General features: G+C 45.4%; 1 protein-coding gene across 3 annotated transcripts in view; it reads left to right on the forward strand.

Annotated features, from left to right (window-relative positions):
• ints6l (integrator complex subunit 6 like) overlaps nucleotides 1-12,205 on the forward strand; it is an 80,639-nt gene that overhangs the window by 9,831 nt on the left and 58,603 nt on the right. For 2 of the 3 annotated variants that reach the window (XM_055644105.1, XM_055644106.1), the window contains exon 5: nucleotides 1,722-1,905. In XM_055644105.1, the coding sequence (XP_055500080.1) occupies nucleotides 1,722-1,905 (184 nt within the window). Of the gene's footprint in view, nucleotides 1-362; nucleotides 487-1,721; nucleotides 1,906-12,205 lie in introns of those variants that run through there. The other variant, XR_008724367.1, reaches the window with a different exon arrangement.

A 12,205-nucleotide genomic window follows, 5' to 3' on the forward strand; every position in this document is an offset into this window, starting at 1 on the left:
AACTGAGCTATTTGAGCTGTCATTGTGGTGAATTGAGAAGTAGCTTGTGGACAGAAAACAAGGAACAAAGTTTTGGATAGGGAGGCTGTGTTGCAGGAATTGATGGTCTAGGCCCAACTGCCCTCAATCTATATCAGTCATTTGATTGAGGGGATCGTGTATAGTGTATCCAATTTTGCTTTTGATACAAAGGTAGATTTTAACAGTGTTTGGAGGATGCAGATGTGTTTCAGGATGGCATAGATTGAACTGAATAGGCCTGATGAATGGAATGTAAAAAATGTGAGTTCTTGGCTTTGGTAGAGATTAGAGAATCTGAAGAAGGGTCTCGACTCGAAACGTCACCCATTCTTTCTCTGCAGAGATGCTGCTTGTCCCACTGAGTCACTCCAGCATTTTGTCGACCTTCAATTTAAACCAGCATCTGCAGTTCCTTCCTACAGAGAGAATCAATAGAGATGCCTTACTCCGATTATATGAGGTGTGGTGAGTACATTTGAAATATTGTGTGCTTATGTGGCCCCTCATGTTACAGAATGGCATGCTTTGGATAGTGTGCAGCAGGTATCAATCAGATTTATTTCTGGGATTGTGGATTTGTCCTGTGAGATTTAGCATACTAGATGCGGAGTTTGGCAGAGTAATTTCATTGAAATGTAAAAGTGTTTTTGGAACTTGACAGGGTAGATTTGGAATTGACTTTTCCCATGGCTCTATTGTTAAGAACTAGGGGTCCAATCAGAAAATTCTTCAACAATAAGGTAATGAATCTGGAAGAATTTAGCTAAGGGTGTTCTAGAAGTTGAATATATCCAAGATAAAGTTTGACATTTGGGTATTGAGATCAAGGGACATGGGTGCAGGATGTTTGCTGATGATAAAGATCAGCGATGATCTTATTGATTGCTAGATGTATTGTGTTGGTGGCCTCTTGCTATTAGAGTCATACAACATGAAAACAGGCTCCTCAGCCCGACTTGTCCATGCTCACTAAAATACCCATCTCAGCTTGTCCATTCTGTCCATATCCCTCCAAACCTTTCCTGTCCAAGTACCTGTCCAACTGTCTTTGGCACGTTGTTTTAGTATCTCCCTCAGCTACTTTATCAGGCAACTCATTACATATAGCCATCGTCCTCTGAGTGGAAAAAATTGCCCATCAAGTTCCTATTAAATGTTTCCCCTCTTGCCTCACACCTGGATCTTGATTCCCTTACCCTGGGTAAAGGGCCCTATGCATTCAACCTATCAATTCTTCACGATTCAAAACATCTCAAAGATCATCCTTTAACCTCCTGCGCTCCAAGGCATAAAGCCCTAGCATGCCCAATAGCTGGGGCCCCGGAGTCCTGGCTACATTTTCATAAATTTTCTCTGCCCCTTTTCCAGCTTAATAGCATCCTTCCTCTGGCAGGGTAAATAAAACTAAACAGTACTCTAATGCAGCATCGCCAATGTGTACAACTGCAATAGAACATCCCAACTTCTATGCTCAAAGCCTTGACTGATGAAGGCCAAAAACCTTTACCACCCTGTCTATCTGTAGCTCAATTTTCGGGGAACTGGGCACATATACCCCTATATCCCTCTGACTTGATCTTTGATCTCATGGTGTCCCATTGGCGATGAAGCTAAGGAATCACCAGTTTAGTAACTGAAATATCTTGCTGACTTTGTTTTTTGTTAAATAATGTAATATGAAACTACGCTTTCTGTTTCAGCTACACCTACCATTAAATTCTCCGCTGCCTGGTAGTGAATTGACAAAAGAGCCATTCCGCTGGGATCAGAGATTGTTTGCATTGGTTCTTCGTCTCCCTGGTGCATCATCCCTTGAAGCAGAGCAGCTGGGCAGCGTGCCTTCAGATGAGTCTGCTGTGACCCAGATGTGTGAAGTGACCGGAGGTAAGCCAACAATTCTTCTGTCCATGGAAAGTTTTACATTTCCTAGTCTGGTGTATTTGTCTTGTATTCAGGGTGGCAATTGGGTAATGTTGGGTGTTAAATGCTTGAATTGTTCCACAATAAGATAAAGAAGGAGGAGAGAATTTGCAAGTAAATTGCTATTTTTTGATTGGGTAGGGGACCTAAATTTTCATCCAAATTGTAAATATATTGTCACAAACTCTGATACTTGTGGAATATCAGTCAGAAAAACACTTCTATGCCTACCCTCTTCTACGACCAAGCCCATTTTAGAAACAATTTACCAACTTGCTGTGAGTTCCGTGTGACTTAATCTCGAAGGGCCGAATGGCCTACTCCTGCACCTATTTTCTATGTTTCTGGACCAGTGTACCATGTTGGACTTTGTGAAACATAGTACAAATGTCAACGTAGACCACATTCACAAAACTCTCAATCAAATATGTTAGACAGTATCTCACCTGCGCAGAGCCATGATGGCTATCACTAATAATTTAATGATTTCCTAAATGCAAGAGTCCCTGGGAATGGACACTGGTACGAAATGTCAAATAGTAGAGAGCAAAGTTTACAGGTGAGGGGCAAGTTTAAAGGCGATTGACAAGGGAACCAACCAGCAAACGGAGGTGGTAGAAGCTGATGCAATAGCAACATTTAAGAAGGATCTAGACACAAAATGCTGGAGGAACTCAGCAGGACAGGTAGCCTCTCTGGAGAGAAGGCATGGTTGATGTTTCGGGGCCATTCTTCAGACTGAGTCGGGGAGAGAGAGCAACGATATGGATGGGTAAGATCAAAGCAGATGATAAGGATATGTAGAACCATCGGTAAAATTAATCAAAAGGACAGTGAAACTCGTTGGAGAACTAGGGTGGGGGAGATATGGAGATGGAGTGAAAGCAAGGGTTACTTTAAGTTAGAAATCAAAATCATACTGCTGACTTGTAAGCTGCCCAAGCAAAATATGAGGTGCTGTTCCTCCAATTTGTGTTGGACCTCACTCAGACAGTGGACAAGGCCCAGGACGAAAATGTCAGTATAGGAGGGGGAGCTAAAGTGTTTAGCAACCGGGAGATCTTGTAGGCTTAGGCGGACTGAGCGGAGGCTTTCGGCGAAACGATCAGCAAGCCTGTGCTTGGTTCCGCCGATATATAAGACTCCACACCTGGAACAGTGGCTACAGTAGATGAAGTTGGAGGAGGTGCAAGTGAACCTCTGCCTCACCTGAAAGAACTGTCAGGGTCCTTGAATGGAACCAAGGGAGGAGGTACAACGAAAAGTGGTGCATCTCGTGCGGTTGCAGGGGGATGTACCTGAGGGGGTGTAGGTTGTTTGGGAGGTAAGTGATGAATTAACCAGAAAGTTGTGGGGGGAACGGTCTCTGTGGAAAGAGGAAAAGGGATGGAGATGGGAAGATGTGGCTAGTGGTAGGATCCCATTGGAGGTGGGAGAAATGTTGGAGGATTGTGCTGTATACAATGGCTGATGGGGTGAAAGGTGAGGACTAGGCGGACCCTGTGCCTGTTGTGACTGCTGGGAGGAGGTGCAAGAGCTGAGCTGCGGGATACCAGAGACCTGTGTGAGGGCCTCATCTGTGATGGAAGAGGGGAACCACTGTTCCTTAAAGAATATAGACATCTTGGATGCCATGGTATGGAACACCTCATGTTGGGCACTGATGCAGCGTAGACTGAGGAATTGGGAGTAGAGGATAGTCTTTGCAGGGGGCAGGGCAGGAAGAAGTGTAGTCTAGATATCTGTGGTAGTTAGGAGGTTTGTAATTGATGTCCGTCGATAGTCTATCTCCTGTGATGGAGACGCCGAGATCAAGAAACAAGGGAGATGTCGGAGATGGTCCAAGTGCATTTGAGTGCAGGATGGAAATTGGTATAGAAGTTAATGAAGTCCTTGAGTTCTGCATGGGTGCAGGCGGTAGCCCCGATGCAGTCGTCAATGTAGCGGAGACAGAATTCGGGGATAGGGCTGGAACAGGGATTATTCGTCGTACCCCACAAAGTGGTAGGCTTAGCTGGAGATTTGACGGACTCATGAACAGGCATGGAATCGAGAGATACAAACTATGTTCAGGCATACAGAATTAGGTTAGATTGGCATCAAGGCCAGCACAAACGCGGTGGGCCGAAAGGCCTGTTCGTTCTATGTTCTGTTGGTTATTCTGTCGTTTGGCACCTCTCCTATGGCTAAAAAAGATACAAATATCTTCTGCAGAAATCGCCGTCCTTGATTTCAAGACATCCAAAACCCACTCAATGTCAACATTTTCTACAATTTATCAATTTCACCATTATCCATAGTAAATATTGGTGAATTACCCATTAAAGCCCACATTCTCTGGCACCACGCATGAATTCTCTCCTTTGTCCTTGAGTGGACTTACCCTTTCCCCTCTTGTTTCCAAATGTGTACACAAAATGCTGTACTTGCCAAGGGCTTTTCATAGCTTCTTTTATTCCTCCTAGATTTCTTGTTTAAATTCTCTTGTTTACTGAATATTCCTCAAGGGTCTTGTCTGATTTTGGCTTCCTAAATCTTGCATATGCTTCCTTCTCCTTTTTAACTAAGCTCCTAATATCTCATCGTTCAAGGTGTATTTTTTCTTCCCATATCCCTAAATAGTTGCCTTAACAGAAATCTATCAGTCATGTTAAAGTTATGATTTTGGTGCAACTGTCTCCTTGTGCAGGTCCTACCACCCCAGACTCAATCCCATTGATCTAAGTATCTCAGGGCTCCCCATCCTCTGCCAGGTCTTCAGCCTTGCATTCATCTGTTTTACCCTCCAATTTCTACTATCATGAGCATGTGGCACAATAATTAATCAGGCCCTTGATTGCCTTTCAGCCTCTCCATGTTTTTTAAATGGGACACTAATTTTGAAATGTTCTAAAAGGTGGATAACCTCCCATTTCTCCCACATTATTCCATCTGTCATGTTCTTGCTCATTCACCAAGGCTGTCAATTGTTGCTACCGAGCTTTGCATCATACAAATATGGATCTTACATTTGGTTCCTACATCTAAATCATCAGTCGATTGTGAGCGGACTGGTACCTTGCTGGCAAGCAGTGGGCTGGGATGCTCCAGGCAAGCAGGCCCGGCTCGCCTGCTGCGGTCTCCGGCGGGACTGGGAACCCGCCAATGTCTCGACGGAGTCCACCTGAAGGCTCACGGTTGGTGGGACCGAGAACCCGCCTGAAGGGTCGTCGGGATCAGGAGAGGATAGGAGAGGAAGGTTGGTTCATGGGAACTGCTCCAGTACTATGAATGCATGGGCCCGCCAGACATTTGACTTTGGAAACTGGCGGCGCCCGCATGTGTGCCATATGCAAAAAGAATTTCACTGTGCCGTAGCTTATGTGAAAAATAAAGCACGGTTGACTTTTAAACAGTTTGGGCCGCAGCACTGGTCCTGATGGCGCCCCATTAGTCACAGCGTGCCCATTCTAAAATGATTCAAATGTTTGATGTCTCTTACCAATCATTAATCCACACCAGTATATTACTTCCAATGCTGTGTGCTCTAATTTTATTTAATAGCCCTTGTGTGCCACCTTATCAAAGATCTTCTGAATGTTCAAATATAGATTGGCAGAGGGGTGAGTTTTTGTACAGGTGAGAGGTTAGAAGTTGGTATGGAGGGTGAAGAGAGAAAGTATAGAGGACAGAATAGGCAGGAGAAAGGCAGGGGGTGAGGAAGGAATGATAGTTTAAATTGCACGTATTTTAATGCAAGAGGCATGACGGGTAATGCAGATGACTTGGGGCATGGATAGGTACGGGCGGCAGGGAAGTTGCAACCAATAGGAAAACCTGGTTGAGAGAGGAGCAGGACTGGCAGCTCAATGTTCCAGGGTACAGGAGCTTCAGGAGAGACGAAGATGAGAGTAAAAGAGTGAGGGACGTTGCGTTATTGATTAAGGAGAATGTGTTGGCAGTGGTCAGAGGTGACGGTTCATCTCGTGAGGCTATATGGGTGGAGTTGAAGAACAAGAGAGAGATGATCACCTTGTTGGGGGTGTACCACAGACCGCCAAATAGTCAACGGGAATTAGACGAGCAAATGTGGCAGAAGATTGCAGGCAGCTGCAGATGTAATAAAGTTGTTGCAGGGGGTTTTAACTGTACCAACATTGACTGACAATGTCATAGTGCGAAGGTTTAATCGGGGTGCGATTTGTCAAATGTGTTCAGGAGAATTTCCTCCGGCAATATGTAGAGGGCACTATATGGGAGAGGGCAACGCTTGCTCTAGTCTTGGGAAATTCAGAGGGGCAAGTGGGTGAAGTGTCTGTGGATGAGCCTTTTGGGACCAGTGACTACTGCTATTAGGTTTAAGATAATTATAGATAGGGACAGAGCGGGCCCACGAATTAAAATACTAAATTGGGGCAAGACCAACTTTGAGAGTATGAGACATGAGCTTGCTCAAGTTGATTAGAATAGGTTGTTTGATGGAAAAAGAACATCAGGAAAGTGGAATATTTTTAAGAGTGTGCTGACAAGTGTTCAGGACATGCACGTCCCTGTTAGAGTGAAGGGCAAGACAGACAAACGCAAGGAAGCCTGGAAATAATTGAGCAAATTTAGAGAGGAGTGGATTTCTGAAATCATTAGTTAAATCCCATCCGAAATATGTCTCCATGTTTTTGTGTCTGGTCTTCGAGGAGATACGTTTCAAAGGTGGATGGTGGGGGAGGAGGTGGAGGGAATGGGGTAGTGGAGGGGGGCAGGGGGTTTAGGGCAGGGGGAGGGGAGAGAGGGGGGAGAGATAGTGGGGGGGGGGGGGGGGGGAGAGAGCGGGGCGGCAGCACCCGGCGGCCCGATCTGAGATTACGGTGAAAAGCAGCGGGGGACTGGCCGATCGTGGCTTCCGCTAAGGGAAGCGCACCCCCCAGACGATCGGGCCTCACAGAGTGGAGATCGTCCCCTGTGACGGTAGAGAGGGAGGAGAGGGGAGGAGGTGAGAAGAGGAGGGGGGGGGGGGCGGGCAGCGAGTGAGTGGGCTGCGAAGCGGCTTCTGACTCTGGAAACCCACAGCTGGAATGAGCAGGCAGGGGGTGGAAGGGGCGGGGCTTCACGAGCTGCGCCGACAGTGAGGAGAAGATTCATTGCGCGAGGCGCCTCTTAGTTGGAGATCTGCAGAACAACGATCCTATAGCGGAGCTGAGCTGTGGAATCTTTGTTCTGCAGAACTTTCTCGATCTTTCTGCGCCTAGAGCAGAAATCTTTCTGAAGAACGGGGGGGGGGGGGGGGGGGGGTGAGACGTGGGCTCGTACCTCGTGGAAAACTGCGCATGAACGTTGACTGCATCTGCATTAATCCAGGGGGGGGGGGGGGTACGAGGAAAGGCATTGTGGGGTCAGCAGCTGGGCAGTCTATATATATTTTTTTTAAATGTCAGTTTGGTGATAATTCTTAGCAATATCTCGGGAAATAATTGAGCAAATTTAGAGAGGATATCTGAAATCATTAGTTAAATCCCAACTGAAATATGTAAACATCTCCACGTTTTTCTGTCTGGTCTTCGAGGAGTTGCGTTCCAAAGCCAAAATGACGCACACAGACACACACACACGCGCAGACACACACACACACACACACACACACACACACACACACACACACACACACACACACACACACACACACACACACACACACACACACACACACACACACACACACACACACACACACACACACACACACACACACACACACACTTTTAAAAGTATACTAGACCAAGTGCAGATCTGTTCCCCCAAAGTGCGGTCGCTGGGGGGGGGGGGGGGGGGGGGGATGTTATGCGGCATCACACACACTAACTATCCCCCCCGCACACACACGTTAACTACCCCCCTTGATATTATATTAATATTATTAATTTGCTCCTTTTTCCCCATAACCACCCTATCTTCTGACGCATAGCCCCCAACTTGCATGTGCGTCAAGAGGGGGGGGGGGGGGTTAGAGAGTGAGGGCAGAGAGAGAATGGGGAGACAGAAGGAGAGGGGGAGGAGGAGAGGAAGGGGTGGGGGAGGGGGGAGAGAGAGGGGGGAAAGGGAGGGGGAGAGAGGTGGGAGGGGAGGGAAGGGGATGGAAGGGGGTTTAGGCGAGAGGGGGGGAGAGAGACAGAGAGCGAAATGCAATCGTGTGCGTCACGCGTTCAGAATGTTCTGGAAATGAAGCGTGAGCGTCTCCTGCACGAAAGCTGTCGGCAGCTCTATGGAATTCAGGGGAGGAGCCTGCCGGGTCTCTCACGCACGCACGCAAAGTTTTTCTTTCAATTCTCTCTTTGAAATTAAAAGTTCATGTTAAGAGTTAGTTATGTAAGTGAGAAATTAAATTCAATTTGATGAAAAACAATGGAATGAACAATAATTAGTGGACAGGGCTCTCGCTTAACTTTTTTTCCCTGTTGCCAGCTGGGCAACCTTGGCAACTTTTTAGGTTTCCAGATGAAAGTTTAGGTGATCATTTAAGACGGCTTGCATGACGTGTGCGATAATGTGCTCGGACAAAGTGCTAATGGTGGCCGACTAGGAAAAGGGGAGATGCAGCGAGACCTGGGTGTCATGGTACACCAGTCATTGAAAGTAGGCATGCAGGTGCAGCAGGCAGTGAAGAAAGCGAATGGTATGTTAGCTTTCATAGCAAAAGGATTTGAGTATAAGAGCAGGGAGGTTCTACTGCAGTTGTACAGGGTCTTGGTGAGACCACACCTGGAGTATTGCGTACAGTTTTGGTCTCCAAATCTGAGGAAGGACATTATTGCCATAGAGGGAGTGCAGAGAAGGTTCACCAGACTGATTCCTGGGATGTCAGGACTGTCTTATGAAGAAAGACTGGATAGACTTGGTTTAACTCTCTAGAATTTAGGAGATTGAGAGGGGATCTTATAGAAACTTACAAAATTCTTAAGGGGTTGGACAGGCTAGATGCAGGAAGATTGCTCCCGATGTTAGGGAAGTCCAGGACAAGGGGTCACAGCTTAAGGATAAGGTGGAAATTCTTTAAAACCGCGATGAGAAGAACGTTTTTCATACAGAGAGTGGTGAATCTCTGGAACTCTCTGCCACAGAGCGTAGTCGAGGCCAGTTCATTTGCTATATTTAAGAGGGAGTTAGATGTGGCCCTTGTGGCTAAGGGGATCAGAGGGTATGGAGAGAAGGCAGGTACGGGATACTGTTGGATGATCAGCCATGATCATATTGAATGGCGGTGCAGGCTCGAAGGGCAGAATGGCCTACTCCTGCACCTAATTTCTATGTTTCTATGTAGTTACCAGTCCGAATTATGCTCAATGAAGCATTAACATATTATTTCTGCTTCAAATAAAGTCACAAACTAAACATTCACCAATCAAGACATGATATATACCACAATGACATGCAGCAAAATTATAATACAGTATCTCAACTCTTTTTACACATTGCAATTAATGCAATTTTTATTATTTCTTTCCACTTCCAAACAAAAATGTGGTTGGATTATTCATCGTATGATCAACGTGTCAATAAATCCTGGACCATGGTAACATATATGCTTAACCATGCACACTACAGATTGATGCAAGCATGTTTTCTGTGGAGGACTGAAAATGATCATGACATGGCCGCAGCATGGGTCGTTATTGCTATTGGTACAGAAACACTCGTTTCCCACATAATTTATCCACAACAAAATATACAGGTTGCAAGGAAATTGCTAAAGGAATTTTATGATAATAGCTGACAAAACTGACTATACCCATCTGACAGGTTAAACATTACACTAACTAACAAGAGATGGCCAAAGGACATAAATGTAGCAAATGTTATTTTGGTAATATATTTAAAGGTGTCATGACGTCACATTCAGATTAGTTGTATGTGTTGTGAACAGCAATGAAGATACCCAGTTTGTAAGCAACAAATTAAAAATAAATTGTTGATAAATGCTTTTTCCATCATTCCCACTTCAGAATTAACGTTAAAATTTCAACTGAAATATCCCCTGACCAAATTTGTGATGTTTATGACTGACTAGAAGTAAAACCTGGATAAATCCAACGTATGGTTGTGGATGTTGACCATTAAATAACTACAATACTGATACTCCATATTAAGAGCATTGATTTGTTGTTAAAGTGAATTCTGTAATAACGTGTCAACGGTAGCAGTGACAATCGAACACTGCGGTATTAATGTTTCACGTGGTCACAATTTAATTCATCCATCTTTATGGATTAAAACAAATAATATTAGGAATCAAAACATTTTATTGCATTCCGTTATCAAATGGTCAATGTTCGCTCCGAAGACATTTCCAGCACAATAGAGGAGGGGGGGTGAATCAGTGCAGGATGGATAGATGGCATTGGGGGGGTTGTGAAGGCAATCGGTGCGGAATGGATGGATTGAGGCAGGGGAATTAGTGCGTTGGTTGGAATAGGTAAAATTGTGAGGATAGAGCGCGGGTTGAATGGGGGGGATCTGTGCGGGTGGGGACGGGGCAGTCAAGTGGCGGTGCAGGGCTGCCGAGAGTGTTTTGGCACGTCTCCCTCCTCCAATCACCGCGCTCTATCCTCATCCCCAACCCTCCCGCCTCTGACCGACACCTCCCTCCTCCAAGAGTTTGTTTTGAAAGCGCCGTTGGCGGAGTGGCAGCAGCGGCCGCTAACAGCAACGATCCTATAGCATTATCAGGCCGGGCGGGGTGTAGGAGGAGATGGAGCCGCCGCTGCTGCTGTGCGGGGCCCGTCATTTGCTCCGACCCTCCAGCCACGCCACACTTAGCATCTTTCCCACGATATATCTTCGGTATAAACCAAGTTGCCAAGCCGGGCAAAATGACTCGCCGTTTAGGTTGACCGGCGGCATTTTGAGTGGTCAGTGGCACCCGGGCAACCTTTAATTTCGAGCCCTGTTGGAGTTAAATGAGACACAATAAAATTAAATGCTATGAAAAAAGAAATAAACAACACTTAATCCACAGCGGGTGGGGGTGCAGTGGGCAGGGCCAGAAGGCAGGCGGTGGGCCTCACAAAGGTATTGTGAGGTCAGCAGCTGGGATGCCGTTTATTTTTTTTAAATGTCAGTTTGGTGATAAATTTTAGTAAATATCTCGGGAAATAATTGACCAAATATATCGAGGATTGGATTTTTTAAATCATAAGGAAAATTTCTAACAGAAGATGTTACTGTTATTGTAACGTCAACAGCTGGGCAGCGGTCAGATTTTAAAAAAAAATGTCAGATTGGTCAACAATTTTAATAAAAAGGTCCGGAAAATAATGTGCTAAATGTACAGAGGAGTGGATTTCTAAAATCACAAGGAAAATCTCTACTGAAATATGTAAAAATTTCCGCGTTTCGGCATTTGGTTTTCGAGGAACACACACCCCACGCGCGCACACACACCCCACGCACACACTGATAGATATATTATGTCTTTGCATGCTTGTATTTAGCCTATGGGCAAAAGCCTAAGGAGGATGTAGATCAATCACTATTGCTGCTGCTGAAAAAGGTCCAGCAGAGACTGCACTTCCTGAGGGTGCTCAGGAAGAATAACATCAATCAGAGACTGCTGCTGTCCTTTTATCGGTGCTCCATTGAGAGCATCCTAACATACTGTGTATGCGTATGGTACACCAGCTGCACAGCGGCTCAGAGGAAAGCGCTCCAGAGGGCCATTAACAACGCCCAGAGGATTGTCGGCTGCCCTCTCCTTACCTTGGAGGACTTACACAGTTCCCGCTGCATCAAAAAATCCCAGAGTATTATAAAGGACATTTCCCACCCCGGACACTCCCTGTTTGAACTGTTGCCGTCAGGCAGACGGTACAGATCTACAAGGAGAAGGACAAACAGACTTAAAAACTGTTTTTACCCCACTGCTATAAAGGCACTAAATGTAACCGCCAAGGAACGCAGGGGCGATACATACTAAGGGACTGTGGTACACTGTGAAATCGACAGAAGGATGTAGGGTTGGGTGTTTATGCGTGCTATTTTCATGATATTTATTTTAGTTGTTTATCTTTTTTAATTTTTTACCTAGTATGTATCTTTAGCTTTTAGAAATGTTTGAATGGTGCACTGACTGGCTGACATTTTTAAATTTCGTTGTACATGGTTCATGTTACAATGACAATAAACAAACTATTCTATTCTATTGATCCATGTCTGGTTTTGCTATTGCTGATCCAATCCGTTATCCATGTTGGCTTTCCACCATGCTATTTTGTGGAATGCGAGGCAGCCATGCTTTCAG

The sequence above is a fragment of the Leucoraja erinacea genome, chromosome 12, assembly GCF_028641065.1.
Source record: "Leucoraja erinacea ecotype New England chromosome 12, Leri_hhj_1, whole genome shotgun sequence".
Taxonomy (NCBI): Eukaryota; Metazoa; Chordata; class Chondrichthyes; order Rajiformes; family Rajidae; genus Leucoraja; species Leucoraja erinaceus.